The 27,712-nt window shown below is 53.5% G+C and overlaps 9 protein-coding genes and 1 non-coding gene across 10 annotated transcripts; 7 read left to right on the top strand and 3 right to left on the bottom strand.

Annotated features, from left to right (window-relative positions):
* Positions 1-128: 128 nt before the first annotated feature.
* On the bottom strand, positions 129-1,213 carry B0H65DRAFT_80312 (uncharacterized protein). Its single transcript, XM_062831438.1, has 2 exons — positions 1,007-1,213; positions 129-936 (listed from the first exon to the last, which is right to left on the bottom strand). The coding sequence occupies exon 2, from the start codon at positions 902-904 to the stop codon at positions 254-256; it is 651 nt and encodes a 216-aa protein (XP_062676503.1). The 5' UTR covers positions 905-936; positions 1,007-1,213; the 3' UTR covers positions 129-253.
* Positions 1,214-2,765: 1,552 nt separating this feature from the next.
* On the top strand, positions 2,766-4,550 carry B0H65DRAFT_437415 (uncharacterized protein; the record flags this gene model as incomplete). Its single annotated transcript, XM_062825308.1, has 3 exons — positions 2,766-2,899; positions 2,957-3,190; positions 3,239-4,550. The coding sequence occupies 3 exons, from the start codon at positions 2,766-2,768 to the stop codon at positions 4,548-4,550; spliced, it is 1,680 nt and encodes a 559-aa protein (XP_062676502.1).
* Positions 4,551-6,049: 1,499 nt separating this feature from the next.
* B0H65DRAFT_481571 (uncharacterized protein) lies at positions 6,050-7,470 on the top strand. Its single transcript, XM_062827634.1, has one exon. It carries the CDS (start codon positions 6,448-6,450, stop codon positions 7,090-7,092), a length of 645 nt encoding a protein of 214 aa, XP_062676501.1. The 5' UTR covers positions 6,050-6,447; the 3' UTR covers positions 7,093-7,470.
* B0H65DRAFT_481569 (cytochrome c oxidase subunit VB-domain-containing protein) lies at positions 7,471-9,127 on the bottom strand. The gene is made up of 5 exons (XM_062827633.1): positions 8,917-9,127; positions 8,652-8,699; positions 8,117-8,275; positions 7,955-8,055; positions 7,471-7,894 (listed from the first exon to the last, which is right to left on the bottom strand). Exons 1-5 carry the CDS (start codon positions 9,002-9,004, stop codon positions 7,730-7,732), a joined length of 561 nt encoding a protein of 186 aa, XP_062676500.1. The 5' UTR covers positions 9,005-9,127; the 3' UTR covers positions 7,471-7,729.
* Positions 9,128-10,021: 894 nt separating this feature from the next.
* On the top strand, positions 10,022-11,767 carry B0H65DRAFT_566301 (thioesterase-like superfamily-domain-containing protein). Its single transcript, XM_062830320.1, has 2 exons — positions 10,022-10,488; positions 10,544-11,767. Exons 1-2 carry the CDS (start codon positions 10,213-10,215, stop codon positions 11,495-11,497), a joined length of 1,230 nt encoding a protein of 409 aa, XP_062676499.1. The 5' UTR covers positions 10,022-10,212; the 3' UTR covers positions 11,498-11,767.
* Positions 11,768-15,126: 3,359 nt separating this feature from the next.
* Positions 15,127-16,518, top strand: B0H65DRAFT_512883 (uncharacterized protein; the record flags this gene model as incomplete). The annotated part of the gene is made up of 1 exon (XM_062828615.1): positions 15,127-16,518. The coding sequence occupies one exon, from the start codon at positions 15,127-15,129 to the stop codon at positions 16,516-16,518; it is 1,392 nt and encodes a 463-aa protein (XP_062676498.1).
* A 1,051-nt stretch (positions 16,519-17,569) lies between these two features.
* Positions 17,570-18,325, top strand: B0H65DRAFT_553678 (Oxo-4-hydroxy-4-carboxy-5-ureidoimidazoline decarboxylase; the record flags this gene model as incomplete). The annotated part of the gene is made up of 2 exons (XM_062829986.1): positions 17,570-18,124; positions 18,245-18,325. The coding sequence occupies 2 exons, from the start codon at positions 17,570-17,572 to the stop codon at positions 18,323-18,325; spliced, it is 636 nt and encodes a 211-aa protein (XP_062676497.1).
* A 695-nt stretch (positions 18,326-19,020) lies between these two features.
* Positions 19,021-21,671, top strand: B0H65DRAFT_80000 (P-loop containing nucleoside triphosphate hydrolase protein). The gene is made up of 2 exons (XM_062831436.1): positions 19,021-19,678; positions 19,728-21,671. The coding sequence occupies exons 1-2, from the start codon at positions 19,250-19,252 to the stop codon at positions 21,546-21,548; spliced, it is 2,250 nt and encodes a 749-aa protein (XP_062676496.1). The 5' UTR covers positions 19,021-19,249; the 3' UTR covers positions 21,549-21,671.
* A 1,486-nt stretch (positions 21,672-23,157) lies between these two features.
* On the bottom strand, positions 23,158-26,344 carry B0H65DRAFT_79959 (uncharacterized protein). The gene is made up of 4 exons (XM_062831435.1): positions 25,878-26,344; positions 25,670-25,826; positions 24,918-25,578; positions 23,158-24,833 (listed from the first exon to the last, which is right to left on the bottom strand). The coding sequence occupies exons 1-4, from the start codon at positions 26,057-26,059 to the stop codon at positions 23,554-23,556; spliced, it is 2,280 nt and encodes a 759-aa protein (XP_062676495.1). The 5' UTR covers positions 26,060-26,344; the 3' UTR covers positions 23,158-23,553.
* Positions 23,211-23,316, top strand: B0H65DRAFT_t479. Its single transcript has one exon. It is a non-coding gene; the product is annotated as a tRNA-Ile (tRNA).
* Positions 26,345-27,712: the final 1,368 nt, after the last annotated feature.

Genomic DNA, 27,712 nt, shown 5'->3' with positions numbered 1-27,712 from the left:
TCATCTTCGTTCCTTCCTTGAGAAGGGACACCGCTTTGGAACACTCTGCGATGTTGAATGTGGAAGGCACGATGATGGGAAGAGGGGCATGGAGAAAATCTTTTTGTATTGGCGACTTGATGCATCTGCACTAAGTTTTCTCTTCCTCTTCAATACCCCCTCATTCTCTCATCAAATGCACTTCTCTCCGGCCTTCCACCGCTGTTTTCGCTGTTCTCCTGTCAGCATCTCAACACCATCGACAGCATTCTGATTACCGCATACGGCAAAAGGGTCGAGCAGATCTTCCAGATTCGTCAAATGGACAAGCGCTTGGCTCCCAACTCTGCAGATCTTGCGGTTGTGTGACCTTGGGCGTGCCTTGATGCTTTCCTTGATGGCCTGCAATAAGGAGCAACGAGGGTGAAGAGACTTTGAAGAGCGACTCCCTCTTGACGAATGACGACTGAATTGACCATCGAGTCACTTTTGTGTCGGCATCTTCTGGTCGGTGTCTTCTCGGCGTCTCTACCTCGGGATCCTCAGTTCGGTATCTCAGTGTCTGATGTCGACTTCGTGTCACCACCACCACCTCTCCAATGACGTTCTTTCTCATGGGTAGAATGTGGCTCAGTACGCTGCGACACGCCCCCCCCAGTCTTCCGGATCTAACTCCTTGCTTCCCAAGGGTGGCTGAAGAGTGGTTACACCAGGACGATTCGCCAGTTGGCCAGCCTCGACATTGGGGATGCACCATCGTGACCACCCCCACGGGTCTCAGGAACGGGCCTGGAAAGCGGTCAAGATTTGTCCGACATATAAGCCCTCCCCTCACTACCAGCGATGTAGAGCGGGATTGATTGACATGACGACTCTCTAATGGTTCTAGCCCCGCCTTTTGGCCCCCGTGGTGGTTGAAGGGCATCGTCAACCCTACCCACGGCCCACAGAGCTTGGGTACGTATCTGCTCGTCCGGGACTTTTGTTGAGGAATCACAAAGTTATGAACGCTCCGCTAACTGTCAATTTGTCTCCAGCCTGCCCCAGCCTGCCTCTAGCGCGTCCGAGGATCAGGTAACGGATCAACACTGGCCAGTGCCTACTTCCCTTCCCGTGTTTTCGGCCATCGAGAACACCAAGGCTGACTACGTGATGAGACCGGTGTAGTCACCACTTCTTGGCAAGGTCCAGAACTATCTCCAGTCCTACATTGCTCCCGAGCCACGATACAAGTCCCACCCTGCTCTCTTCGAGTCGCGAAGATGTTACACCCGAGGTCCCGAGGCATCCAAGGCTGAGCAGAGCAAACACGGTACGGTCAGCACATCAACAGATCCGCAGCACTTGAGCGATAGCTCCCGCGGCACATACAAGCATTCGGCTCACAGCTCCAACCGGAGACCTCCCGCGGAACCAGGAATGGCGATGGCTTGTCTTCCCCGCGTGCTTGCAACAGCTGTATGTCGCCTTGCCCATGACTATCTCTCCCAACCTTCCTGCCGGAAGGAACTCCCGCAATAAGGCGACCATCTCACTGGGAATGGCTTGGATGCCTTTTTTACACTTGTTCCGAATGTTACACCACTCACCGGCGCTTCCCAGGTCCACGGAAACGTTCAACACTTGCGTTCATGCACAGCCTGCACCTAGCCCTTTGCAGCCAAATTCGTCCGCTGGATTTTTTTTTTGTCTTCACAAAGAAGCGACTCGCTCAGCTTGCCATGGGACTCGCGGACGCAGAGTGCCTCGTCCCGGGAAGTTGCAACGCGCAAATCCAACACACCTTCTGGCTGCGGCTCGGCTTTCAGATGTTGATGGTGTCCGGAAGCTTTATCCCTATATACCCGGTGCAATACATTTTGTTCCCCATCGTCTGTTTCCAACCCACGATCCAGATCATACCCAAGATATTGGCGATGCGTGCGCCACACCTCATACCGGCTTCGCATTCGAGTGCACCATCGAAGCCTTTAACGTCTTTGGAACCATTAAACCGGGTTAAGGGCTTAGCTTGACGCTTAGCTGATCTCTGGAATCACTGGAAAGAGAACCACGAGCATATTGGGGAGTGCCAGTCTAGAACCTGATCGCCTGCCGTCACACTTGATACGGACGGAACACGGCCAGCCCCCAGCGAACACCAGGACGAACTGCCCCACGTGCAGGTGCAGCAGCCCTAATGGAATGGTAGCACGACACACCGGTTCCTGTCTCTTCCCACTACCTTGCTGGATCTCCTTCCAAACTAGGCTTGCTACCTCTTGGACGTTTCATGACTTATCTATCCTGGATCCACTCCCAGCCCTGACCGAACTTGTGGATGGACAAAAAGTCCCGGCGCTCTATTATGACAATGTACCAGTGTACCTCGACGTTGCAGGGTGTGATGGTACCTGGTCAGTCCTTCCTCTCGTTTCTGCCAAGCATCATGTAGCCGCAGCTGCATACATACTCCATTGAAGATCCTCAAATCTCGGGGCGCTGCCGGTGCATCTGGCGGTCTAAGGCTGATGCTGTTTCCGTGCCTCCAATGGCTCATCTCCAGGGCGAATAATTGTTTTGTCTGTCGACTTTGACATGGTGCCGAGCGGCTCTATTTTCCCATTGACGGGAGTGACTTGTATATAACCACTCACCTGCTTCCCTCCGTCCGTCGTCATTCGTTCCACAGGCATTCAATATGTCTTCTGTATAAAACGGCCTCTGGAGCCTACTGTTCTATTTTTGGGCCTCTACCTGACCATTTTCCATCCTACAACAGTTACACCCATCAAATTCTTTCTACGATGCCAAATCTTTCCGAGAAACAGTCCAAGTTGGACAAACACCGGGACACCATTTATCGCTTATACATCACGGAAAACAAAACCCTACCACAAGTTGTTGACATCATGAAACGAGATCATAACTTATCGGCCTCGTACGTTACATTTCCCTTCCATGTCAGGCCGATAGCTAACATATGATGGCTACATAGGGACAAACAATACAAACGTTACTTCAAGATCTGGGGACTCGAGAAAAACTACAAGACCAGTGACATGATATCCATGCTCAAAATACAACAAATGCGGCTCGAGATGGGAAAGAAAACCGTCTTTTTCAACGAAAATGGCGAGAAGATACCAAAGATCAAGTTCACGCGGTTTAAGAACCGTCACAATATCACGGAATTTAAGGATGAAGAGTTATCAGGTACGGTGGTATTGCTGTCTTCCGTTTAGGGTCATCGCTTATGCTTGGTAGTCGTAACATCGAGAGGCATCACCTTCAAAACACCCGAGCCGGATGACACGAAAACCCCCTCAAAGAATCGTCCCAGCACCGACGGAGCTGGCGAAAGAACGCAGATGGGGGCAGAGGAACCTCACGTCATGGCCCAATTATCTCAGTCGAGCCGCAGGGACAACATACGGCGAGAGTATTCTCAACTACCTGGTAGGCCAGGCTCGTCGTCATCTATCTGGAGCCAGAGTCAGAATGGCCACTTTACCAGGACTGTTGCCTCTCCCTCTCCTTCGGCATACTCCTTGAACACTACAATAGGTGCCCCCACTGCTACAATGGTGGCCTACACGTCGAGTCACCATGGCCAGTTTGAGACAAACTTCTCCCCACACTCGACGGCCATCAGCGACCCAGGTGAATATCAGCTATCTGCAAGGCTAAGGCAGGGCTCAGTGTCATCTATGCCGCCCCTTGACTTGAACCACACCCGGGTTGGGCTCTTTACCAATACTGTCCCTTCTCCCGCTCTTTCTGCATGCACGTTGAACACTACTATCGGCTGTCTCACTTCTTCAGTGGCAGCTTACGCGCCAAGTGAGCACTTTTCAGCGTATGCAATGGATTCTTTTCCACAGTTACCAAGCACTCGCGACTCAGCTTTCAACCATTCAGCAGTGAGAGCGAGACCGGGATCATCGTCATACATTAACTGGCAAGGGAATCATGTTGGACCTTCGAGTAGTACTCTCAACTCTCCCGCACCCTCGGCCTTATCGTTAAACACTACTCTAGGCCCTGATACTTCATCAACTTATCCCTTCAACAACACAATAGCTGCCCCTGTTCCGCTTTCCTCCCCATGGAGCGGCCATGGGCAGTTTGCAGCCATTGTTTCCATCTCGCCGGCTCCACAACTCACTGGTTCCGGTCCCTCCCCAACATACGGTCAGGGGGAGGCACCCCTCGTCGGTCCCGGACACTACAACTATACTGGTGACTATGGCAGATACGACGGTATGCCAACGAACAATGTGAACAACACGTACTCTCCCGCTCTTCAGTCATACCTCGATGGGACTGAGCAGTATCCGTCATACACCTCCAACAATGCCGGGTATCAGGGCGGAAATGGCGTCGATGAAAGTCTGGGCTTTGGATCTCAGTCCACTACCACAAGTCATCACCTCGACACTCTGAGCCAAGTCAACACGTTCAGCACGATGGCTGCCCCGTGGCTAACGGCACTCGCCAGGGAGGCATTGACCGCAACGGACTCCATGACATGGGGCTCCTGTTCGAACCAGGAACCAGAAGGATATTCCGGTTGCGAAAGGCTGAGATAAAGCTCGGAGGTTATGTCAGATTTTCAATGTTGACGCTGGCGATTGCGCGGTTGAGAGAAAGAGTACTGGCGACGGTGAGAAGGAGGTGATGAGAGTGAATGTTGTTCAGCACAAAGCAGGAAGAGGATATCAGATTGCCTTGGATTGAACTCTTTTAAGAGTGGAGATGGGTTGTTCGCTGGTGATCAACAACTTCCACCATTCTTTCCTACACTGCCTCTGCCTTCCACTTCTCCCCCTTTATCTGTCTCGTCTCTCCTTTCCACCAAAGCCGGTGTGTGGTCAGTATCGCGATTTCGCACAAATGACACATGGAATTATCTCTCATCTGGTGCCTTGCATAATGGCCGGTGCCTGCCTCCCTCCTAACACGATAGCCTCCTCATGCTCAGAAATTTCTTACTTCCTATGCCCTCATTGTTTGCCATGACGGACACACGTTCCATGACAGTCACATTGCTGTATCTAATTCAAACCTGTCCATGATCGCCCAACTTCACCTGCATATACTTGCATTTGATCTCAGCCCTTAGAAATTCGGCACCGTTATTCGGGGTTTACACTGTCCCGTCTGCTTTACTTCGCTTCCCCGATGTGGAATTTACTGTTCCCCGCCATTCCTTATACAGATTTATCAAGCCTCGCTAGAGTTGTTTGCCAGCAGCTCCTGCACACACACGCGCCGTTTCATGCCCGAAGTTATTTCATACGCCGTACGTAAGTATTGGAGGTTGGAACTTACTATAAGCAATCAACCCACTGAACTAACCCATATGTAAGTAGAAGACGAGCTGATCATGACGAGAAATGCACGCCTTCGCAACCTTTTAGATATTCCTATTTTCGGCCTTTGTCCCCCTCCCACACGGCATGGCTCGCACCGATCGCCAGGGATTAACCGCCTATGGCAGACCAAAGGAATGGGAATGGAAATGGGAATGCGAATGTGCCGAGGGAGTTGAAGGAGAGTTGGCTGTTTAAGAGTGGTAAGAGTGAGAGTGAGAATTCGGGGACGACACATGAGGAGCACCAGGAGAGAGTGGAGTATGAGTTGAATTCAAAGGGGGCGGTAACGGTTGTGGGAGCTGGTGGTGAGAGGGGGGATGGGGAGGAGAGGCGGGGAAAGAGAGGTGTTGAGCAGCATGAGGTTGATTTGGAGAAGGGACTGGGACAGGGCCATGGAGGAGATGTCTGTATTGATTCGATGGGGACGGGAAATCAATCCGGTGTAAGATAACTTTCTTTCGGATGTATATTTTCAAGTGTTCAAGCCATCAAAATTGAGTGTTGATGTTGAACAAGTAGACATCCGGAATTCGATCCCCTTACGATGTGACGTTGTTAAGGTTTGGTGTTGCACAGCAAGCTTCCCCCGGAGGTTGCACTAACGGCCGAGATTCGGAGACAGCCCCGCATTTTCAATGCCGTTGGCCCAAGCTTCCAGCGGGCTGAGTGGGTCTATGCCGTTCGGTTGGACCAGGCCGTCGAGGTCTCAAACAATTCCAGTCCCATCGCAGGCTTCGTGTCACCGTCGCCTCTCCAGATCTCAACATCCGGTCCAACTGTTGTATTTTGAGAGGGTAGAAGTCTCTTCGCGAATTATTGTGCGACACCAGACTACCATACCTACGAGCCCGCCATCTCCCTTGAGCCAGCGCCAACTTCCACCGAGCAGCGCAACGCGACACCACCACCACCGAGCGCATCGCAAGCGCATACCTACCTTAGCAAGCGCAACCATTCTCTCCAAGACGGGAGCGATCGAAACCAACGGCCCTTAATTCCCCATCACCTCCCGTCCCCAGGCTGCGGTTCAAGTCTCTCCCTCCTTCTTTCCGACCCATCGATACATAATCCGAGCCGACTACAACAACTATTCTCGCCAAGAACCAACACAATGTCGGGTTCAGGAGGAGGAGGGGGCAAAATCAACCCTAAAAACCTGCACTACGACCGCTCCGCCACGCTCCCTCCCTTTCTCGCCCGCTTACACGCTCAACACGCACCGGGAAACTTTGACGGTCCCGATCCGATATTAGCTGCTAGACGGCGACCGACGAAGAAGAGAAGTGGGAGTGAGGAGGCGGAGGATGCGCCGCTGATATTGGATGAGGAGGGGAACGTGGTTGATAGTGTGACGGTGGGGAAGGATGGGACGGTGACGGAGAAGGAGCAGGTTGAGGGGATAAGCGAAAGGAAGGAAGGAGAGGAAGAGGAAGAAGGTGATGAGGCTGACAAGAAGGTTGAAGGAGGAGGAGGAGATGCGAAAGAGGAAGAGGAAAAGCAGGAGAAGAATGTGGGGATAGGGGCGAGTAAGAAGAGGAAGGTGGGTAAGGTTATTGGTGGTGGTGATGCTGATTCGGATCAGGACGGAGAAGGAGATGACAAAAAGCCAAAGGGGAAGACAGATGCTGCTGCTGCTGCTGCTGCTGCTGCCAAGGACAGCGGAAAGACTGAAGAGGCAGAAGAGAAACCCAAGCCCAAGGCGACCAAGAAGAAGGCTAAGAAGATCAAGCTTAGCTTTGGTGATGAGGAGGGCTGAAACCCGAGCATAAGGGCGTTGGGAGTTTACGAACACAAAAAGGGGCATGCCGAAAGAAAGTTGTGCGCCCAAGACAAATCATGTCGGCGCATATCCTGATAGCAAGGGCGCAAGATGCGCGACCTGATCGCAAGCTGGTGAACGACCAGGGACACGAAGTCCATGTTTGTCTACACGCCGTTATGCCCAGGAGTGCTTCCCGGGAGCTGCTCTGGAACATCGTGGGGAGCTATCTTTGGATTTCGCAAGTCTTATGGCTCGGTACCGCAAAGAAGGTTCGAGTCTAGATGACCATGCGAATGCGCTTCGAGGAATCAGTACTCGTAGCAATCCTGGATCTTCATCAAGAGTAATGCAAATCCAAAACCTACTCGAGTTTCTCGGTAGTCTATACAACTCATCTTTAGTCTTTGGTAGCCCAGGGTAACAGGTAGTAATCTACAACTCCAGGTTTTTCGAATGCAGGTTCAGCCACCTACCCAACCTCACCACCCCCATATTCTCTAGGTTCGCGATTCACAATGCTGCCTCCCAGTAAACTTGTCATATGCATGCATCGTATTTATCAAAGTCTTCTTCTATTAACAACCCATTCCAAGTACCGAACCTCCCTTACCAACCCAACAAAACTGGGTATTTACCAGTACTGGGGCTTGACAAAGTCGGCGAAGGTCTTGGGCTCCTCGAAGCCGTGGTGGTCGTGGTCGTGGTCGTGGTCGTGGGAGTCCTGGGGACCGAGGTACTCCATCTTGTAGACGTTGCCGCACTCGGGGCAGCGCTCGATGGGGCGCTCGCGGGTCATCTGTTGTCTGTTAGTAGCTTGCTTGCGAGATGCTAAAAGGGGGAGGAAAGGAAAACTCACGGTGAGCCAGATGACGTTGTGGGAGTCGGCAGGGAAGCCAGTGCAACCGGCGTACTGCTCATCACCGGCGGAGCGGACGGAGATGGGGTTCTCCATGGTGCCTGCAATGTCGTTTTAGTTTCCCAACTCTCCCAGCTCTTCATCCCGGGTTGTAAGTCTTACCCCTGCGGGAGGCATCAAGGGGCTTCATGTCGAAAACGTCGACGCCCTCCATCTTGCCGAGAATCTCGAGACGCTCGAGACCGGTGGCCTGCTCGATATCGGTGGGGACAGTGCCAGGCTTGGCACCGGGGCCGATGAGGTCCTCCTTGGTCTTGATCTCTGTTTTGTCGCGAAGTACGAGGTATAAGTCAGTCATGCATGTTTTCGTCGTAATGCGGTTCGTACGTCACCCCGCATCGTCATGGGGCGAGGGAGCTATGGGAGCTGGGCTGATCTGAGCTACCCGGTGGAAGCTGTGGTAGGGGAGCCTCGAGCTTGAGCTGGTCAAGCTTCTCCCGTCGTCCGCGATGATAATCCCCTCCGTTTGGTCGTCCAATGCTTCCTCCTCCTTGTTGTTTCAAGCTCCCCCAAGCTTATCCAAGCTCAGCTCAAGCTTCGAGAGACCCCACCACAGCTTCCAGTTCGCGTAGCCCAGTTCCCAGATAGCCCCAATAGACACAATCGTGACGCAATCGCCGGGGGGAGATCATCATACCGGAGAGAGTCTTGATGTGGACGGTAGGGGCCTTGGACTCGGCGTGGCCTGGATTCAAGATAAAAACATGGTGTCAGTGTTTCGATCGGTATTCGGGGTTGCAATTGATGCGTGTTTGGTTGTCGCGAATTTGTGGGGTATGATGTCGTCGGTGGTGGTGACGATGATGCTTTGCGCGGATATTTGCAGCTTCGCGATTGGAGCTTTTTTCGATGCCGTGCTTTTTTTCAGGCCGCAGCCGCTAAACACAGACATGTTCACTTACGGCGCACAACGGTGGTGGCGATGCTGCGACGGAGAGCGGGGGCAGCGGTGGCCCGGCGGGCGACGGCGACGGCGGTGCGGGACAGCATGGTGACGACGGCGGTGGTGGGTGGTGTGATGTCGGAGTGACAATTGACCGGGAGAGAGCGGAGAGGCGGGAGATGATGTTTTGTCTGTCCGCTCCGAAGCTCACTGGTCCCACAGCTGCAGTGGGCAGAGGCCCCGACGCACCGCTGCCCTTCTGTCCGTTCTGCCGCTGGCAACTGGCGAACGAGCATGGCGCTTGGGCCACCTTCTGGAAACCTGGAAGCTTCCCCAGAGAGCCCAGGTGATTGCCAGAGACAGCTAGCTTCTGAGTCAGGTGACCTCCCACGTGGAGCTTTCATCTCATCAGAAACCTCAATATCCATGATGAAGATGACTCCAAGGTCAAAAGAGGGCGAAATGTCAAGTCGGAGAGCTGCGAGAGACCCATGACCTTTAATTGAGACAATATTGAATCACGGTGTTCAATGTTGACACGATCATGAAGCTCCAACCAGATGTTCGAGAGGAGGTTACAAGCATGACCCTAACCCTCACCATGGTCATGTCCTCATTGTTTACATCGAGCAGAAAACAGACCGTGATGTTCAGGCACCGACACATTGGAGGCTCCAAAAGAAACCATTTTATATCCCTGCAACGCAATTGGCTGCTACTCATATAAAGTAGTATTGGACGTGAGCGGTGGGATACGTACGCCTTCGTGGCTCGCATACGGCTTCTCGGTGCGGCCGATGCTCCACCCCGTGGACGGGACTCCGGCTTTCCAACTTCAAATTCCCGGCCCCGATCCGTGTCCCCGTATTTGAAGTGGATCCCCAGATCGGCCCCCTAACATATCGGAACGGCACCATGCCGGAAGTGTGCTAGCGGAGATCATCGTTGGTGCAACCGGAGGGATGATGCCGTGTCATCACGTGGGAAGATGCCTCGGCACTTCCTCCTTCAGCTAAGCCAAGCTCCCCCCTCCCACATATCGTCAGCCTACCGAAGCCGACTCGGCCGTTTAACAGCTGAAATATCACAAACATCCGGATGTCTTTTCCGCAAGCTGATATTGGGGTGGCATTGATATAATTGTGTAACTTACCACAATCACTTGACATTTTCATATCTCAATCACAAGCTCTTGTTGACTTCTCTTCACTTCGACCTCAGTTCACAAAGTGCAACTCCGGTTCTTCATCTTCACTACATCAGCGTCCCAGAAGGAGGCTTCATCCGGGGCAACAGCTCCCCCTCCACCTCCAACATGTCAGACTCCGAATATGACAAGCTCCTCTCCTTCCAAGAGGCCCTAGAGCTCGTCAAGCTCCCTCCCGACTCAACTTCCCAGTACCGATTCATCGGCACCCGCTCCGCCTACCTCCCGGGATGCGACTACCCACCAGAAAAAGACATGCCAGCCTTCCACTCGGCAGCCTACGGCGGGCATGTCTACGCACAAAGCGCCTTAGCAGCTTGCAGGACTTGGAGTGAGATTGAAGATCAGAAAAAAATCCCAAAATCTCAGAAACTCGGTCTTCATGTTCGTTCCCTTCGCAATTTACCCCTATGGATCACTCACTGATTGTTGTTGGTAGACAATCCACGGCTTCTTCACCACCGCCGGCAACCGCCACCGACCCTTCATCTACTCCCTCACCCCTCTAACCTCCACCCGCTCCTTCAGCACCCTCTCCCTAACCGCCTACCAGCCCTCCGTCCCCTCCTCTTCTCCTACAAAAGACCACTTCCCCGCCTCCGACGCCTCTTTACCTCTCTCGCCATCCCCGTGCTTCACAGCCATGATCTCCTTCAAAGCCTCCGAGCCCCACAGCGCGGGAATCGCCATCCAGGAACCACCACCCCAGGTCCGCTTTAAGGATATCTTGGGCTCAAGAAAACCAAAAGACTGGCCGCCTGCTCCGCCGGTGGATGTTGACGGCGTGGTTTCGCTCGTGGGGAATGATGTAGTGGGCGCGTTTCCGGTGGTGGAGATGCGCAAGGTTGATATGAGCGGTTACAACGAGGGGAAACCGGTGCATGAGAGGAGGGAGTTATTGTTTTATCGACTACTCAAGCCGTTGCCGAGCGATGGAAAAGACGGCCACGACGCCAACAGTCACGCAGTAATCCACGCCTACGTCGTCGACAGAAACGGGCTGCTAATGGCGTGTAATCATCTCGGAATGGGCTGGACGCTAGGTAAAGCGGCGAGTCTGAGTTATAGTTTTGTGTTCCATACGAATGTGGAGGAGTGTGTGATGAGGCATGGAAACCGAGAGACGGACTTGGACCTGAGCCCGGACTGGGAGGGGAGGTTGAAGAAGAAGAAGAAAGGGAAGGGGGATGGAAAGGAGGAGGAGGAGGAGGGGGAGGAAGGTGTGTGGTGGATTCAGGAAGCTTGGTTCCCGAGGGCGGGAGCGGGGAGGGGGATTGTGGAAAGTAAGGTTTGGAGTCCGGGGGGTGTGCATGTGGCGACGGAGTATCAGGATGGATTGATTAGGAGCTTTGAGAAGGAGGAGCAGAAGCCGAAGTGGAATCCGAAGTTGTAGGGGGTGAGTGGTGATGGTGATGGTGGAAGGGGAAGGGGATTGGGAGTGGCATTTTGCATCTGGGATTTGCTTGGACTTTGGAGTTTGGGATAGCGAGCGAGAGGTAGACTTCCATCTAGAGACATAGATGCGTAGATATTATGAAATTATTTTGGGAGTACTCCCACGGGAGACTTTTCAAGTGATCTTTTTTTTCTGAGAAAGCATGAGCTTGATCTTACAAAAAGATCGCATTTCACTCCAGCTTTCATCACTGGTTCGTTTAATCTGACGACGTGGAAACATCCCCGACATCATGATCTCAAGCATATAGGTACTCACACCTACAACCACACCGTCGCACCCCATAAGATGCTCTGTACCTACTTGACACTCACCAAGGCGAAACGACCCTGTGGCGTCCCCCTCTACCCCTTCAACCAGCAAGTGATATCTCCTCTACATGGCACCATCTCGCAGTGGCGGAATTTTCTACCCACACAACGCCATTCCCCTTCCCAAGAGCCCAGTCCCATGGTTCCATGGTTCTCGCCCACGTTGAGGGACAGTCGGAGACAGAAAGACAAAAGAGCGACGACGCATCCCGTTTCTTCTTTCCCCTTTTAGAAGCTGGGCAGCTGAGATATGCGGGGGTCCCGTCACCCTCGAATCTGCATGAGCGGGTTTCAGGGTCTTGGTTGAACCTCACGTGGTCAAGCTGAGACCGGTGATGGCGATGGCTTGCATGGCCCTGACTGGATGAGGATGAGGAGAATATCGGACACGCGAGACGTGATAGCGATGGAAGGGCTTGGAGTCTTGGAGTCTTGGAATGTTCCATGGACCATGGTTGTCAATTGGAAATTGCCCTGCGCTTCGGGGTTTGAAGGTGTGTGGATGGTAACTCCAAGGCTGACTCCTAGGGACACATTGAGTTCTTCGGGCTGGAACTTTTCCCCGGATTCTGGGTCTCTGACAATCTGGAAACCGAGCTCACTCACTGCCTGGGTCTATTGGGGGTCCAAAGAGCTGCAAGCCTGCATGTTCCCCTTCGCCTGGATGCCATGGACCCCTTGGAATGTTCCATGGTTTCGAATCAACCGCAAGTTTGCTTTTTGAGGTCCTTTGGGTGTGTGGATGGCAAGACCGAGGCTGAGGAAGCTGGGTGACTTGGGGGGCTTGTAGTGAGAAGAGACTTTCCGGTTGCTTGTTAGTTTGGTACAGATGGGTGGATGAAAATGGGGGTGGTGTGTTGATGGTGTTTCATTAGCAGCGTCATATTGAGGCTCGCAATTCCTCAAGGAGAGAGCAGTGATGAGTTGTTGACGACCTTACATGGGGATTCGAACATGAGTTATTCGGATCCATGAGAGTTTTGACTTGCCAGCCTAAACAAAAGAGAAAGAGATGTCGGGAAGTGGAGGGAAACCCAACATCGTGGTAAGGGTCCAACATGAATGCCACCGTGGAGCCGAAAGGAGCGCTCTTTTGCTCGCTTCAAGCATTCAAATGGCACGAACCGAAGCCCTCGTTTTTGACCAGCTTTTCGTTCGTCTCAATGGCAAGACCACTGGGCTCATGGTCAATGTCTCGGAGTCACCTTGCTCGTCAAAGCATTCATCATAATGAAGAATGCAGCGAGGAGAAAAGAAAGTGAAGAAACACCGACGATGGATCGGGGAATGAGTTGTTCTGACAATAACAGGAACAATAGCCGACACAAACCGACGTCCATTTATCACAAACAGCGTTTGTTGGACGGAAAAGTTTGGTGCAACTGAGTGTTTGAGACAGGGGCCCCGGGCTTGTACAAACTGGTGCTCGTAATCCCCTAATCGCCGGGCTCCGGGGGCACCAGGCTTGCTGCAAGAGAAAGGAATTAAGCTTTAAAAGGCTTAGCCACTCACTGGGAATGGTCAGTAAAAGCTGAAGCCTATGAACCAATAACAGTGACGAATTATGGCCGTCCTACCGATTCGGGCACCGAGGAAGGGGAATCAGCCAATGTTGGGGCCGCGTGATCAAAGTTTGAGTCGATACTCCCTCATGTTCATGTTGTACTTGGAAGTAAGCTGAGCTATGTACATACGTCTTGGTAGCACAATGTGTACGAGACGACATGTTGAACGACCTCAGAGAACCTCAGGAGGACTAGGTCATTTGCGTTACCCTTGCCCTCCTGACCAACTGCGACGCCAGCAACAGCCAGTCGCCCAAATTCCCTCTCCCATTTTTTTTTTTCCTTCTCCCGTCCAGCCCGTCCCCTTTCCGACAGCCTTTTTTTATACGCACCAATCAGAGCTGAGTCGGCACTCTCCGCCTACCGCTGAGAAAAGACTTTCCAAATTCCATCTCGGCCGGGCTCTAGCCCTTCATCTTTGGTGCTAACCATTCAGCTTGCGAACTACTAGCTCCCCAGCTGCCCATGTCGTGTTACCCTCTCGTGTCTCTTCCTCGTGGTGCAGGCCTTGCAATTGTTAGCTAGGGCTGCTGTTATGGCGTTGGCCTGTTGTTGTTGCTAGCTTCACCGCCCTACAGGTTGCTAGAGGTCAGGCCGTCGTCGCAATGGAATGAAATTCCCCCATAAACCACCAATTGTACTCTCCATGATCAGTTCCTGATCCAGGTTTCGTGGAATCTTGTCTTTCCATCCTGCTGGGTCAGCTCCCCCTCCCTACGCTACCACGGCTACCTGGTCGCCTCATTCGAGTGCTACTCGTCTGGGCTAGAAACGCCTCAGACTATTAGTAATCTTGGTTTTATCAAGCCCTGACGAGTACCCCTCCTCACCAAGGAAAGTTTTCTCTTGCCCTGCTGGCCTGCTAGAGCTACACAACAAACGTAGACCCGTACAGACCTTTCCCGTCACCTGAGCCCTCGGGTGATCCAATCATCTTTCGATCTCGGCCATCTTTTTGCGACTTGCGACTTGCAAAGTTTGTCGTCGAATCGAATGAACCCTTTTCTTCTTCCTTCGCTTCCCCCCTTCTCGCTTTTTGACGACGCCACTTGCGCATTACTGCGACGGAACATTGGACGGACATTGGAACTTGTGTCATTGTACCTTGAGCCTTCCAGCCTGCCAGCTTTCGTTTTCGCTTCAAGGGAACCTTACCTCTATACATACCCCTTCGGACCCTTCCGAGAACTGGCACACACACACACACACACCATCATCTCTTACAAGCTTTTTTTTTTCAGCCTCCAACTTTGAGTTTGCCTCACAGATCATCTCGGTTCATAAACCGAACAGGGGAGGAGTCTCATCGTTCTAGAACAAACCTTTTCAGCTCTCACTCACTGTCTTTGATCCGAATTGTTGGTTGTTTCTTCGGTTATGAAGCTTCCTCCTCCATATCCGACATTGTTACCATCCGAATACCTTGATACCCGAAAACCGACGACCATTCCTAGAAAACCGAAACCTTGAACGAAGCAGAGCAAAGTCAAAAATGAAGCATTAACGATCAACCTGTTATCACCGTGGAAGTGAAGGTCAGGCGGGTTGCTGGCGCATTCAGTTGGAATACAGAGCAGAGTTTCCAGGATCAGTCTCGTCAAGCTTGTTTATGACTGAGCGAATCAGCGAAACCAGAGCAGAAGTGAGGACAAGGAAGGGGACATCTTTTCTTCACACGCCGATCGATGCAATGGGGATCCAAGTCGAGTCCTCGCTAGAACCTCCTCGATCGTCTTTCGCGCAGCAGTACGGACCATGGCACTACCACGATGTGCGCTCAAGCCGGTACGGCTGGGGTGAAGGGGCGGCGCTCATCTCGAACGCATTTTCGGAGAGGTTTGCAGGAGCGGAGGGGAGTAAGAGCAAGACGGCACGGCCTGCTATAGTCATCGAAAGGGAACAGGAAGAATATCCGACATCCGTCAGCACCAGTTTATCACGGCCTCTCCCACCACTACTAGTCCAAGCATCATCACCACCAACACCCTCACCATGGGTCTTTACTCAGATACACCCAACAGATCCCATCCTCACATTCCCGTTGAATGTTGCCCTTGTAGCATCACTACCAACCCCCAGGCCCTCGCTCAAACGCTCCCGCCCTTCAACAGACGTAGACGGCCACAACACCGCCCCCCTCCCCTGCAAGAAGCGACGTCTGCGTTTACACTTCGTCACCTCCCGTCTCTCTCGCCCCTTTTCCCTCCCAGCCACGCACATCCTCAACCGGGAATCCATCCTAAAAGGAGACAAGAGACTACGAAGCATAGCGGCAGCAGCGAACAAGAGGATGGCCATGGCTGGCTGGGGAATGGGTGCCGCCGGGCAAAATAGGAATGGGGGTGGAGGTGGAGGTGGAATGACGACAATGGGAGGAAATGGAAGTGCGGCGTGGTTGAGGAAGATGGCGGTCATGAATCGCTTTCGGATGAGGATGTTGGGGGAGAATTTGGCGAGGGCACAGCAGGCTGCGCAGGCTGCACAGGCACAGGCAGCAGGGCAGGGAGGGCAAGGATCGGTTCCTGGTGGGCAGGCTGGCGGTCATGCTGGGGCAAATGGGGGAGGAGGAGGGAACACCGGAGGCGTGCCCATGCAACGAACAGCGCAACAGCACCAAGGCTATGCCGGATCCGGGACAAGTCCACGGCTTCCTCCAGGCCAGCAGCTCCAAGCCGGTGGGCAACAACCACCAGTAATAACAGGATTTCCACCCCCAGTGATACACACCAACAACACCACAGCAAGTTCAGGACCATCAGCACCATCAGCAGCACCACAGCGCCTCTCTCCGAGCCCACCACGTCTCCGCCCTCTTCGCTCGCCAGACCTTCGGCCCATAGAAGACCAAGACTTGGACGACGACGAGGACGTTGCCTTCCCTACTTCGGCGCACGAAAGCCGATACGAAGGCGAAGAAGAGGAAGAAGGACACGAAGTGTATGCGGACTTTGGTGTGTTGTTCGGAGGAGGCGGCGGGGATGATGTCGACGAGGAGGAGGGAAATAGCATGTCTGGCGAGATGCCCGTGGAGCAGCAGCAGGAGTCTTTGGATGGGATTCCTTGGGGGGCTAGTAGGTGTTGAGCGGGAACAGAACGGACGGTGCGGATATGGCCGGGAGGGCAAGGCAAGGCCAGGTCGGAGTCGCGGTACGAGCTACGGCATAACGGTACGAGTCACGGGCGGGCGGGCGATGGTCCGTTGTTTACCGACCGACCGGGTGGCATTGTCAGAACACAGAAGAGGTAGGTACTCTTGCCTGCTTGTCTGTACTTTGTTATTTACTAAGTACCTCTACACCAAACTTCGGTGTATCTATTGGGTTTGGGGAGGACATTGTGCTTTCAAGAGCGCGGTTTGCATGTGGGCGGTTACATAAAACAAAACACAGAACAGAAGAAAGAATACATGGCATTTGTTAGTGATCTGTTTGTTTACTCCCCTTGTTGATTGATACGCGATGGCATTGACTCCAATGAACACAAAGGGGTCCCAGCCAGCTCCCATGGCAAACAAAATTTTCTCCTTCTCTTTTCTTGATCGTTCGCTTCGGGGAGACACGCGGTCGAGCTCGAGCGGTTGCTCCCTGTTGGTGTGCCGTTGGGCTCGCAATTCGCCTCCGGCAGCTCGCGCGGCTCCGGCCGATGGTATTGACAGTGAGCCTTGGCGGGGACGCCGATAACAGACAAGCCCAGGAGCAGGCCATTTCGTGGTGTTTCAGGTGTGGGAGGAGCGCGCGAAGGATTGACCGGGCTTGAGCGGGCTTCGGAGACGAAGGATGAAGTCAAGACAAGTTTACGGGACGATCCGGGCGACCCGCCGGGATTTACGGAGGTCCCCTGAAATACAGGGACCCGAGGTCCGGTCCAGCGAGCCGGGGCCCCACTGCAGGGAGCTGCCGAGAGCTACCCCACGTTTGCGTGGACGTCATGGCAGATCTACCCCACCTTGCCGGCTGCCGCTGCTGATAGCGCTTGTCGTCCGTTGTGCAACTTACAGTGATAAGGGACAACTCGGACATCTAGAACTAGAACTAACATCTACAGCCTCGTCTCCTGCTCCTCATCTCTTCTTCTTCCTGCCGCTGCTCCAATTGACCTCCTCCAGATAACGAAAACACCAAACAACCGCCACCATGTCCCACAGCCACCTCAACCCCGAAGCAACCCCCTTTCTCCCCGCCATCACCTCCCTCCCCACCCTCCCCGACGCCGCCCTAATCTCGACTCTGGACCTCCTCTTCGAACCCTCTCCGGAACTCCACGCCCTCGCCCTCCCAACTCTCCGAACCATCTCCTTCTCCTCCTACCCCGACCTGATCTCCACCATCCGTGACGAGCTCCTCGCCATCGCCAACGCCGTCGCCGACCCTTCCGTCCCCGAAACCGAAAAAGAAAACATCAAGCGTCCACTACACGCGATACTAGGTAGTCATCCCAGGCTGGGCGAGCCGAAGAAGGAGACGCTGTCGGCGCAGAGTAAGAAGGAGCAGGCGCACTTGAATGCTGCGGGCGACTCAGAGGAGGTGAAGGAGGACCTGAGGAAGTTGAATAAGCAGTATGAGGAGACTTTTCCGGGGTTGAGGTATGTGGTTTGGGTGAATGGACGGCCGAGGACGGAGATTATGGTGGATATGAGAACGAGGATTGTGAGGGGGGATTTGAGGGCGGAGGAGAGGGAGGGGATTAAGGTGAGTTCTTCTTTTTGCCTCTCTTTGTTAACTACCTTCCCTTTTTGCTTGCTGGTGGCCTCTGGTTGGGAAGTGTAGTTGCGCTGTTGGATGGCAAGGCTGACTTTTACCTCCCAACAGGCAATGTGCGACATCGCGGCCGACCGAGCGGCCAAGCTCCTCAAGTCCGCCCAGGAGGCCGTTGAACATAGCAGCGCTTAGAGAAATTGAACACTTCGAGTACAAGGCATACATCTGTCGGAACTACGAACTTCATCCAATTGCACGACTGGTGCCTGGCAAGGCAGGAGATCAATATGCAGGTCGCGACAAAGGTGACCGGCATGCCGAGGGTTGAAGCAGCCGCCGCCAAGGCTACCAGCTCTCAGCCACACCCGTTGGCCGACCGGCCGTTCGTTTGTTGTTGGGCGAATCCTCGACGACAATTCAATGCAACACACGCCGGTCATTCTAGAGATGGAGCCTGTTTTTGGGTCCAGTGCTTGAGTGAGGGAAAGGCATTCTGCTCGGAATGGATCTTGGCTCCTGAGACACCTTAGTCGAGGGGCTAAATCGGTAAGCAGCCTTGTAACGAGCACTTAAAGTTGACCTGGAGGCTTCATTTCTACACTCCAAACGGCACACTTGAGGGACAAAAAGTGCTGGTTGTTCTTCACTTGCTAACATGTGGTTGAAGAACGCCTAATGATCTGCTGGCGCCTAACGTATCAGCCTCAGTCTCGTCCTCTCTGCCATACCCATTGGCCGGCCGTTTGCTATCAGACGAATTCTCGACGGCAACAACATGCACATAGCCCGCGGCATTCAACATACGGAGGCTACGTGGGCGACATCATTGGAGAACTTGTTTGTTCAACAGGCCTCTGACAGAACGCTGCCGAACACAATGCGCGGGAGGCCTACAGTATGCCCCCCACCCGAAGCATCGTCTACCTCCCATTTTGTCTCCATAAAGACCTCAACATGTTCCTGGAAATTAATGATATCTTTCGTTCTCGGCGGCATCTCATATCTTTTTCACTTCCAATCTCCCAGCACCATCACTATCTCGCACTTCACATCTCACCTGATACATCCTCCTTGTAACCATCTTTGACTCTTATCACATCTGACCTACACATCTTGATGAAACTTATACGCTCCTTGCCCAAGGCCACCATTGTCACTGCTTCTACGATGGGTTCTGAGATCAAACCCCCTGCTTCGGGCATCCTGACCAGCCCTGATCGACTTCGCAAGATTGATCAATTGCGTGAGAAGAACATCGATGTCATCTTGCCGTTGCCTACACTGGTTGCGGTCGGTGACCAAAGCTCTGGCAAGTCTTCCTTGCTCGAGAGCGTCACTGGGATTCCGTTCCCACGCGGCCAGGAACTCTGCACGCGTTACGCAACCCAAATCACCCACCGCCGCGATCCTGAGGTGCAGATAATCATCACAATCATACCGGCCCCTCAGAGCACCGAGGCGGAAAAAGCCAGTCTCAGGTCTTACCGCAAGGAGCTCTCGTCGACCAACGAGCTTCGTGACCAGTTTGTCAAGATTCTTGATGAAGTAGGTGTCCCACTCTTTATTCTACTGACTTCTGCTAACCGATACGCAGGTCAATGTCTACATGAAGATTAAGACGGACAAGAACCCTGAAGGAGAGAAGACCTTTTCCAGGGACATCTTGAAGATTGAGAAATGCGGCCCCACCGAGGACTATCTCACCGTCATCGATGTTCCCGGCATCTTCCGCCTGACGTCCAAAGGACAAACGACAGAAAGCGATCGCAACCTGGTTCGAGACATGGTCACCGGTTTCATCAAGGACAAACGGACCATTATTCTCGCCGTCCTACCTGCCAATGTGGATGTCATGACTCAGGAGATCTTGGCTCTGGCTGAACAATACGATCCGGACGGAGAGCGCACTCTCGGCGTGCTCACCAAGCCCGATCTGGTAATTGAGCGCAGCGCTAAAGAAGCGGTTTGCAATCTCGTCGCGGGAAGGAAGAAGGCCCTCAACCTCGGCTACTACCTTGTCAAGAACCGCGGTGGCGATGATGACGATGACTCTGAGGATGATTCTGGTCTTCGCCGGAAAGAGCGAGATCTCTTCCAGCAGAGCCCTTGGTGTAACTTGCCACAAGAGCGTGTTGGCGTTACCGCGCTTCGTGAGAGGCTTCAGGATCTGCTGGGTGAGATCACGGACAAGGCGTATCCTGAACTTCGCTCCGAAGCGCGCAAGAAGCTCGCGGAGGCCCGGGATCAACAAGATGCTCTTGGGCCTCCTCGGCAGACGGAGCGTGAGCAGCAGCAGTATCTTGCTCAGATTGCGGCCAAGTTCCAGAGGATTGTTCGTGCAGCTCTCGAAGCCAATTATTCCAGTCATTCCGCGTTTGACGAACATAGCCTGAGGCTTATTACTCAAGTAGTAAGCATCACAGATACGTTCAACAACCGAATGAGACAAAAGGGGCATACATACTCTTTTGTGAAGGTGGAAACAGAGGATTCGGGCGATCAATTGGCGAACAAAGCGGATGACAGTGAAGAAGACGATGATCCAGACTACGATGCCGAGCAGAACGGCGCAGGCGAGGTGGAGATATTGCGCCAAATATGTCCAGAGTTGGAGAGCATCATCAACATCATGGGGGAACCTGAATTCACCGTCAAGCAAGACAATAGCGACTGGATTCGGAACATGTACCTTGAGTCTCGCGGTATCGAACTCGGCACCTTTAGCCCCATAGTCCTTGCAAGCGCTTTCCGGGACCAGACGACTAAATGGAGCCTCATGACGGAGCACTATATCAGCGATATAATCATAACGATTCACATGTTTATCCTCTCTATTCTTAAGACAATTTGCGCCGATGGAAAGCTTTATGAGGCGATCAAATCCATCATCATGGATGACCTACTGGCGAGGTACGCGAACGGCATGGACTATGCCAAGTTTCTGGTCCAGGTGGAGCGTGAGAAGAAGCCCTATACAGTGAACCACTACTTCAGCAGCAACCTCCAGAAAGCTCGCGGCGATCGGGTCTCGGAGGCCCTGAAGGGAAAGCGCTTCTACGATAACCGCTGCCACAACCCTGGCGCCTATCTAGTCAAGTTCGACCACGTCAAGTCGGCAATCACCAACAAAAGCAACCAAGAGCACGCCCAAGAGGACATCCACGACATCCTCAAGAGCTACTACAAGGTGTCCCGCAAGCGCTTTGTCGACAATGTCTGGCTTTATGCTGTCGATCATCACCTTCTCTCCGGTCCGAACAGTCCCTTGACACTCTTCTCGGAACAGTGGGTGCTGGGGCTGGATGAAGATTCGTTGAATGCTATCGCCGGGGAGTCACGCAGCACCAGAGATAAGCGCAAGGAGCTGACTAAGAAGATTGCTGATTTGGAGGAGGCGCTGAGGATTCTCAAGTAGATGGTGTCGGTTACTGCTATTCATCGTTTTCTTTTCTATTTGCTTTGTTGTTTGGGCAGTACAGACGGTCCACGTCACTTCGGAGGAGGGCTTAACAGGCCGAAAAGGGTGTTATGTATCTTTTCGCTAATCACTTCCCCCAGTGTATTCTCGTTCCTCGGTATCATAGAATCAGCTCAAGCCAAATCATAATGAAGTAAACTTCATTCACAAGATCTCTTCCCCCCTCCCTTCGCCGCAATACCTCATGAGTCTTGTCGCCTGCAGCCTAACGGTGCCACGACGCCGCGGTGACGGTTACGGCACACCGAACCCGCAAGTTCGCAAACCCGTTCAAACTCAGATCTACCTACGCCGACTCGACATGTCCCAAAGCACCAAATGCGGTACCTCCCTTCGAAGCAAGGAAGGGCAGTGCCGCAGTGTCTTGCATGTGCGCTGCTGCTTATGCGCATTATCGTCGGTACTACCCCGAACCGAAAGAACTGCACTCATCAGTGGCCAAATCGGGAAGAGGGTGTGCGGGAGGGTAGATGCAGTTGGTTGCTAGAGATGGCAAGCTGCAATGCAGTCCATAGCTTTCTGAGATTCTGCACGTGGTACTGTACAAGGCACTGAAGGCAGCGGGAAGGGTGGGCAGCACCGAGGGTTGATCTGTCTCGGGGTCCTACGTGGATCCCCGCGTTCGTGATATGTGACATATGTATGAGACATATGGAAGCGGTAGAACCCTTTCTTTCTCTGCGTTCGTTGGACTCGGGAGTTGTAACCATTCAACAGCATGAAAGGCACAGAGAGTCAGTCCTGTTCGCGAGTGGATTATAGGTAAGTAAAATTCCATGCCATGCCATTCCATTAGATATCTGCCAGACAAGCCTTCGTTGGGGATGGAATCAAGAACCAGCAGGAAGTGGAAAGAAGTGATTTGTAATTCTTTCCTTCATGATCTATCTATCTATCTTGCACACTTTTACGGTGCAGCTGAGCATTGAGTGAGGGCTAGGTAGGGTTCACCACTGCACCGCACACCTACAAGCATGGAAGGAAATTGTGCGGCTGCGGCGGGCCCAAGTCGTGTATGGATAGATGAAAGAGGCCAGGGCATGAAATGTCACCTTTTCTCAAAGGGGAAGAAGACGGGAGCGACTGGAAGGGACAGACAGAGTGACTAGACTAAAGAGGGAAGAGCGACGGACTGACCCATTATTTTGGTGAGTGAGTGGTGTGTCGGTTAGAGCTGAGGAAGGAGCGCGCGCGGGTGGTTTTGAACTCACTTCCAAACTCGGCGCCATTTCGATGTGTTCCTTCCAATTCCACTACACTCCCGGCTCGAGCTCGAGTGACCAACGAACCTCGTCCGTGGTCATCGCCATCTGCCCAGAACGAATACATCAATCGGTTGCATCTGCCTTGGGAATCACTCATCTCTCTCTCTCTATCAAAAGGGACGAATCCCTTCCATCACCCTCGGCATACGATAGCCCCATAACCTGATTCTGTGGCCCAGCGAATCGTCCGTCAAATTGATTGCTTCACCGCCCGGCCGCTTCCACCTTGCCCCTCCGTCGCGTCTTCATCCCAACTCCCACCGTGACTGGTCTATGGGTCTAGGCTCTCTAGGCGGGGGTATATAAGACCCCTTTCCTGCGCCACCTTCCCGTGGTCCCGTTGGTGTAATGGTCAACACTACTTAGCTGATGCTTTGTCGTGTTGCGATGCGGCTTACTGTCCAGCATAGAAGTTACCGGTTCAAATCCGGTACGGGTCACGCCTTTTCTTTTTTCCTTTCTTGATTTTTGGATGTTTATGCTTAAAGGGATGCTTAAATAATTGCTATTCAGTTCGTCTCCCAACTAATGATGCTTTGACCTTACAACAAACAAACCCTTTGTACATGACGAACCATGAACGCCAACAATACCACACTCATAACCAACATGATCCCATTTTCCTTTCCCATGAGTCCTTACAAAAACATCCCATCGATCGCCCTTTAGTAATAACCTCACCCAGCACTATGCGCTACCTTATGCCCCTTGTTCCCATTCCCATTCCCGTTCACACCATTAACCGTCCCCTTCCCACCAACCACCGTCCCATTCCTCTTCACCCCATTCCCATTCCCATTTGCTTGTCCATTCCCATTCACATTCGTCCTCTCCCCCAACACCCCTCCCACTTCCCCCTCCCCCATCTCCATCCCCATCTCCCCCGCCCACCTCCAAACATCCGGTTCACCACTCAACATCCCCAACAAATACCTCTCCCAATACCCAACCAACGGCTCCTCAGCCAACATCATCCGATCCGGAAACCTGACCCCCTTCCCAAACTCAATTTTCCCGCTCCCCGTCCCCGTCTGCACGCTCCTCTCATCTCCGACATACACCCACCGCCACCGCATCTCCTCCATCTTGACATCATACAGCTTGTCAGTCGGGTACACCCGTCCCAGTAATTTCAGCTCCTTCGGTACAAAAGTCGCGAGCTTGTCGACTTCGGACTGGGTAAACGCCCATCCGCGCTCAAGTTTCCATAATGGTCTACCGTCCATGCCGCGGAGGAGGGCAGGGCAGAGCCAAGGTTCTTTGTCGTCGGGGGCTAGACCGCCGCAGGCTAGTCGCACCCTGACTGAAGAATGAATCGTTTCGCCTGTTGAGAGGAGAGGGTGGGGGGTGTCTTGGTTCGTGTCCTCGTCTACCCTCAAAAAGAGTCCAGGGCGCCGGACGGTGCGGCCGGCGAGCGTGGTGATACTTGTAGTAGAAGGGAGACGGAGGGTTCCGAGGGCGTAGGGGCGGGCGCCGAGTTGGATTAAGGTGGACGGGGTGGAGGCTAGTGGGGGGTGGGAGTGCGTGTGGAGAGGGGTGCATTCTGCTATGTCGCGGATTAGACCGCCGCTGGGTTTTGAGGTGGAGGGGTGAGAGGAGGGGGGTGGGTGGAAGAGAGGCGGGCGGGCCCAGGGGATGGCGGGTGGGACTTTGATGTTGGAGAGGGAGGAGATGGATTGGGATTTGGCGTGGGAGGACCGAGAGTGGGATGAGGAGATGGAGCTTCGAGGGGATGAGGGCGAAGAGGAGGAGGGACGGGAGGAGGTAGAGGAGGGTTTGCCGATGGTGAGGAGTTTGGAGATGGTGGATTTCCCTTTAGTTAGGAGGGATTGAGCGAAGGAGGGGGGTGAGTAGGGAAATGGGTGAACGGCGGAGTAGCGAAGGGAGTCGAGGAAGATGGAGTGCATCCGTGTGAGGTTGAATTCGACGCCGAGGGTCGAGAGTTGGTCGCACATCCCTGGATTCGATAGTCAGTATAGCGTCGGAAAGGGGAAATGGGAAAGGGGAAATGGGAAAGGGGAAACAGCCAAGGGGAACGTACAGGCCAGCGTGATATCAGCCATCTGCTGATCATACCAACCCCCTCCAACATTGGCATGCGTCCCCGGAAACCAGACCTGCTTCAGATTCGTCTTGCTCCCCGGTAGCCGCTCCCACAAGGCCGGCCTAAAAGCATACCGCGGCTCATCAAGCGCCAGAGCCTGAAAAGCATGCTCAACCTTATCCGAGATCTGAGTATTGGTAAAAGCCCACTGGTTAGACGACCCCCTCACCCCAATAACAGGCGCAGGCGGAATCCCCAACGCGCCAACCGTATCCCACACCCCCAGCGCCTTGATCGTGATATCCGTCTTCCCATCCCTGAACTTATCCCTCGTATACCCCAGCTCAATCATCCGCTCCCTGTAAATCCTCGTCCGTTCCGCCTCCCACTCATTCTTCTCCTGGCCCTTCTGCCCCCTATACTCGGGCAGACCGGGCACGATAAACTCGGTCTTGTTCCGTGAGGGAGTGCCCATGTACATGTAATCGTTGAACACGGAATAAAACCGGTCTAGCCCGTCGGGCGTCAGGATGCCGAGAGAGGCGATCATGTCGGCGGTGGAACGGGCGGTGAAGGCGCCTCGTGAGAAGCCGATGAGGAAGATCTCGTCGCCGTCGACGTAGTTGGTGCAGATGAAGTTGTAGACTTCGCGGATGTCCTAGGTGGTGTTAGTAAGTGAGTGAGTTGAGATGGGATGGAAGTGGGTGGGTAAGGGGAGAAGAAGGGGGGGGGGGGGGGGGGGGGGGTACCTGGTCAAGTCCCATGCCAAAAGCGCCGCCGGTGATGGAATCTAGCTTGTTACTCGTTCCGACGCCGGGAACGTAGGCAATGACTTGGTGAGTGCCATCGTAACAGGTTCGGCGCAGGACACGTGAGATGCGGGTGACGTTTGATGGTGGTTCTTCTCTACTTCATGTGTCAGCTTCTGGTCGTGGTGAAGAATCCAGGAATACTCACCCTCTCTTCCCTAATGAATCCATCCACGTTCCATCACAACACACTATAATCCGCTTCGGCTTCGCTTTTGGCCCAGCATGTACGCTAGGAGTCTCCATCCCCTCGTCATCCCCTTCCAGTGTGATGTAATCCGGCGTTGGAGGAGCCAGTTGCTGGTCTTTCTGACCGTTCTGGTTCGTCATGGTAAAGTCTCGTCTCTCAAACCAAACAAAGCAATGCGTCAGCCTCAGAATATGTTCCCAGCTTCTAAACTGGCACAAGATCGCGGACCGTCCCGTCTTTAAGTACCCCTACTCTGTCACTCAGAGTAAGTATGACGAAGTGGAAGTTCGGTGTAGAACTTCGTCAAACCCAGCCTGTCGGATGTGACCCAAAAGTCCAAAACAGTGTCAGACCACTGAACACCGCTAGAATCGTCCAAGGCTGGTGGGCTGGTGGAAGGGATCTACAGTGCATACGGCGCTAGGGTTCGAAGCGGAATAGAGGCACCTCAGAGCCCAAAGGAGATAGGCTAAGCGCTGGCTGGTGATGGATCCCCCCGTTCCCTCTCGGCGGTGGTGAATCCTTGGCAGGGCTTGGGCTTGCCGTTCCGTAGGGAGGAAAGTGCGGCTGTTACGTCGATGCTTCCCCCGTCCGAGGAAGGTCTTGAAGATGCGAACAACATTGGTCGAGAGCGGCAAGTTGCGGCAACTGTGCTGACGGTTGTCTCATTGATGGCCCATTGATGGAGTCCCCTTTTGGTAGATCCGGATCATGTGGCGGGCACTGCCGCTTTCCACGTCTTGGCGCACATCTCTTCAGCCTCAGAGCCTTCCATCCCCGAGTACACCTTCCTGCGGATCTTTTCCCGCTGCGAATGGTGGGAGCGCCTGGAGTGGTGGTAGTGGTGAGAAAACAGGCAGGTGTTACCCCATAGGTAATGTTCCCCAGTCTTACGCTTGGCGTATAGTGGCCCTGTAGACTTGTCATCATTGGTGATTCTGGGAAGGAGGGGAGGGGGACAGCGTGAACTTGGCGCCCGGGCATCTTGAACAACAATAGCAACAACTCGGAACCCACCATGACTCGATTCCAGTTCTTCGTCGAACGTGTTTGCCTAACATCCAGATGTTGTTGAATGGTTGCAAATTCCGAGTCCACCGAACACAAAGAAAGGAAGGGTTCTACCGCTCCCAGATATCACACGGTTCACGAACGCGGGGGAATGGAATGGGGGGATCCAACCAAGACATCCAAACTCCGAGACAGATCAACCCTTCCCACCCTTCCCTTCCCGCTGCCTTATGGTTGTACACTACCAAGTGCAGAATCCCAGAAAACTGCGGAGTGCATTGCAGCCTGCCATCTGCCATCTGCCATCTCCATTCAGAAACCCAGCAGCCCAGCTCCCCAGGAACAAGGAACAACCAACTGCAACTGCAACTGCACCTACCCTACCCTTCCCTCCCTCCCGCACACACACCCTTCCTCTTTCGCTTCCCGATTTGTCCAGTCCGATGGGAGCCAGTGACAATTGCAGCTCTGTCTGTCGTTCGGTCCTTCAGTTGTCATTTAGGTTCGAACGGGGTACGTAAAAAGTCCTCGCACTTCGCACTATCCGACCGACCTCAAGGCACAAGCCGACCTCGAGCGAATCTTGAGCGGATCTTGTGCAGCAGTGTGGTTGTACCGACGATAATGCGCATAAGCAGATAGATGCGCAGCACATGCAAGACACTGCGGCACTGCCTTTCCGTGCTTCAAATGGGGATACCGCGTTTGGTGCTTTGGGACATGTGAGGGTAGGTAGATCCGAGTTGGGGTTTGCGAACTTTGGGTTCGGTGTGCCATAACTG

This window comes from Neurospora tetraspora, assembly GCF_033439725.1.
Source record: "Neurospora tetraspora strain CBS 560.94 chromosome Unknown B0H65scaffold_11, whole genome shotgun sequence".
Lineage (NCBI taxonomy): Eukaryota > Fungi > Ascomycota > Sordariomycetes > Sordariales > Sordariaceae > Neurospora > Neurospora tetraspora.
The sequence above is the reverse complement of the archived record's forward strand: the minus strand, read 5'-3'. Positions and strand labels throughout refer to the sequence as shown.

Bases quoted from the DNA above. Each gene is read 5' to 3' on its own strand.
- B0H65DRAFT_80312 (XM_062831438.1), bottom strand. From the start codon at position 904: ATGCCCTTCAACCACCACGGGGGCCAAAAGGCGGGGCTAGAACCATTA.
- B0H65DRAFT_481571 (XM_062827634.1), top strand. From the start codon at position 6,448: ATGTCGGGTTCAGGAGGAGGAGGGGGCAAAATCAACCCTAAAAACCTG.
- B0H65DRAFT_481569 (XM_062827633.1), bottom strand. From the start codon at position 9,004: ATGCTGTCCCGCACCGCCGTCGCCGTCGCCCGCCGGGCCACCGCTGCC. The intron at 8,276-8,651 runs GTATGATGATCT...GCGACAAAACAG, and splicing joins CCACATCAAGACTCTCTCCG to AGATCAAGACCAAGGAGGAC. The intron at 8,056-8,116 runs GTAAGACTTACA...ACGACATTGCAG, and splicing joins CCTTGATGCCTCCCGCAGGG to GCACCATGGAGAACCCCATC.
- B0H65DRAFT_566301 (XM_062830320.1), top strand. From the start codon at position 10,213: ATGTCAGACTCCGAATATGACAAGCTCCTCTCCTTCCAAGAGGCCCTA. The intron at 10,489-10,543 runs GTTCGTTCCCTT...TGTTGTTGGTAG, and splicing joins CTCAGAAACTCGGTCTTCAT to ACAATCCACGGCTTCTTCAC.
- B0H65DRAFT_80000 (XM_062831436.1), top strand. From the start codon at position 19,250: ATGAAACTTATACGCTCCTTGCCCAAGGCCACCATTGTCACTGCTTCT. The intron at 19,679-19,727 runs GTAGGTGTCCCA...ACCGATACGCAG, and splicing joins TTGTCAAGATTCTTGATGAA to GTCAATGTCTACATGAAGAT.
- B0H65DRAFT_79959 (XM_062831435.1), bottom strand. From the start codon at position 26,059: ATGACGAACCAGAACGGTCAGAAAGACCAGCAACTGGCTCCTCCAACG. The intron at 25,827-25,877 runs GTGAGTATTCCT...CACATGAAGTAG, and splicing joins GATTCATTAGGGAAGAGAGG to AGAAGAACCACCATCAAACG. The intron at 25,579-25,669 runs GTACCCCCCCCC...AACACCACCTAG, and splicing joins TTGGCATGGGACTTGACCAG to GACATCCGCGAAGTCTACAA.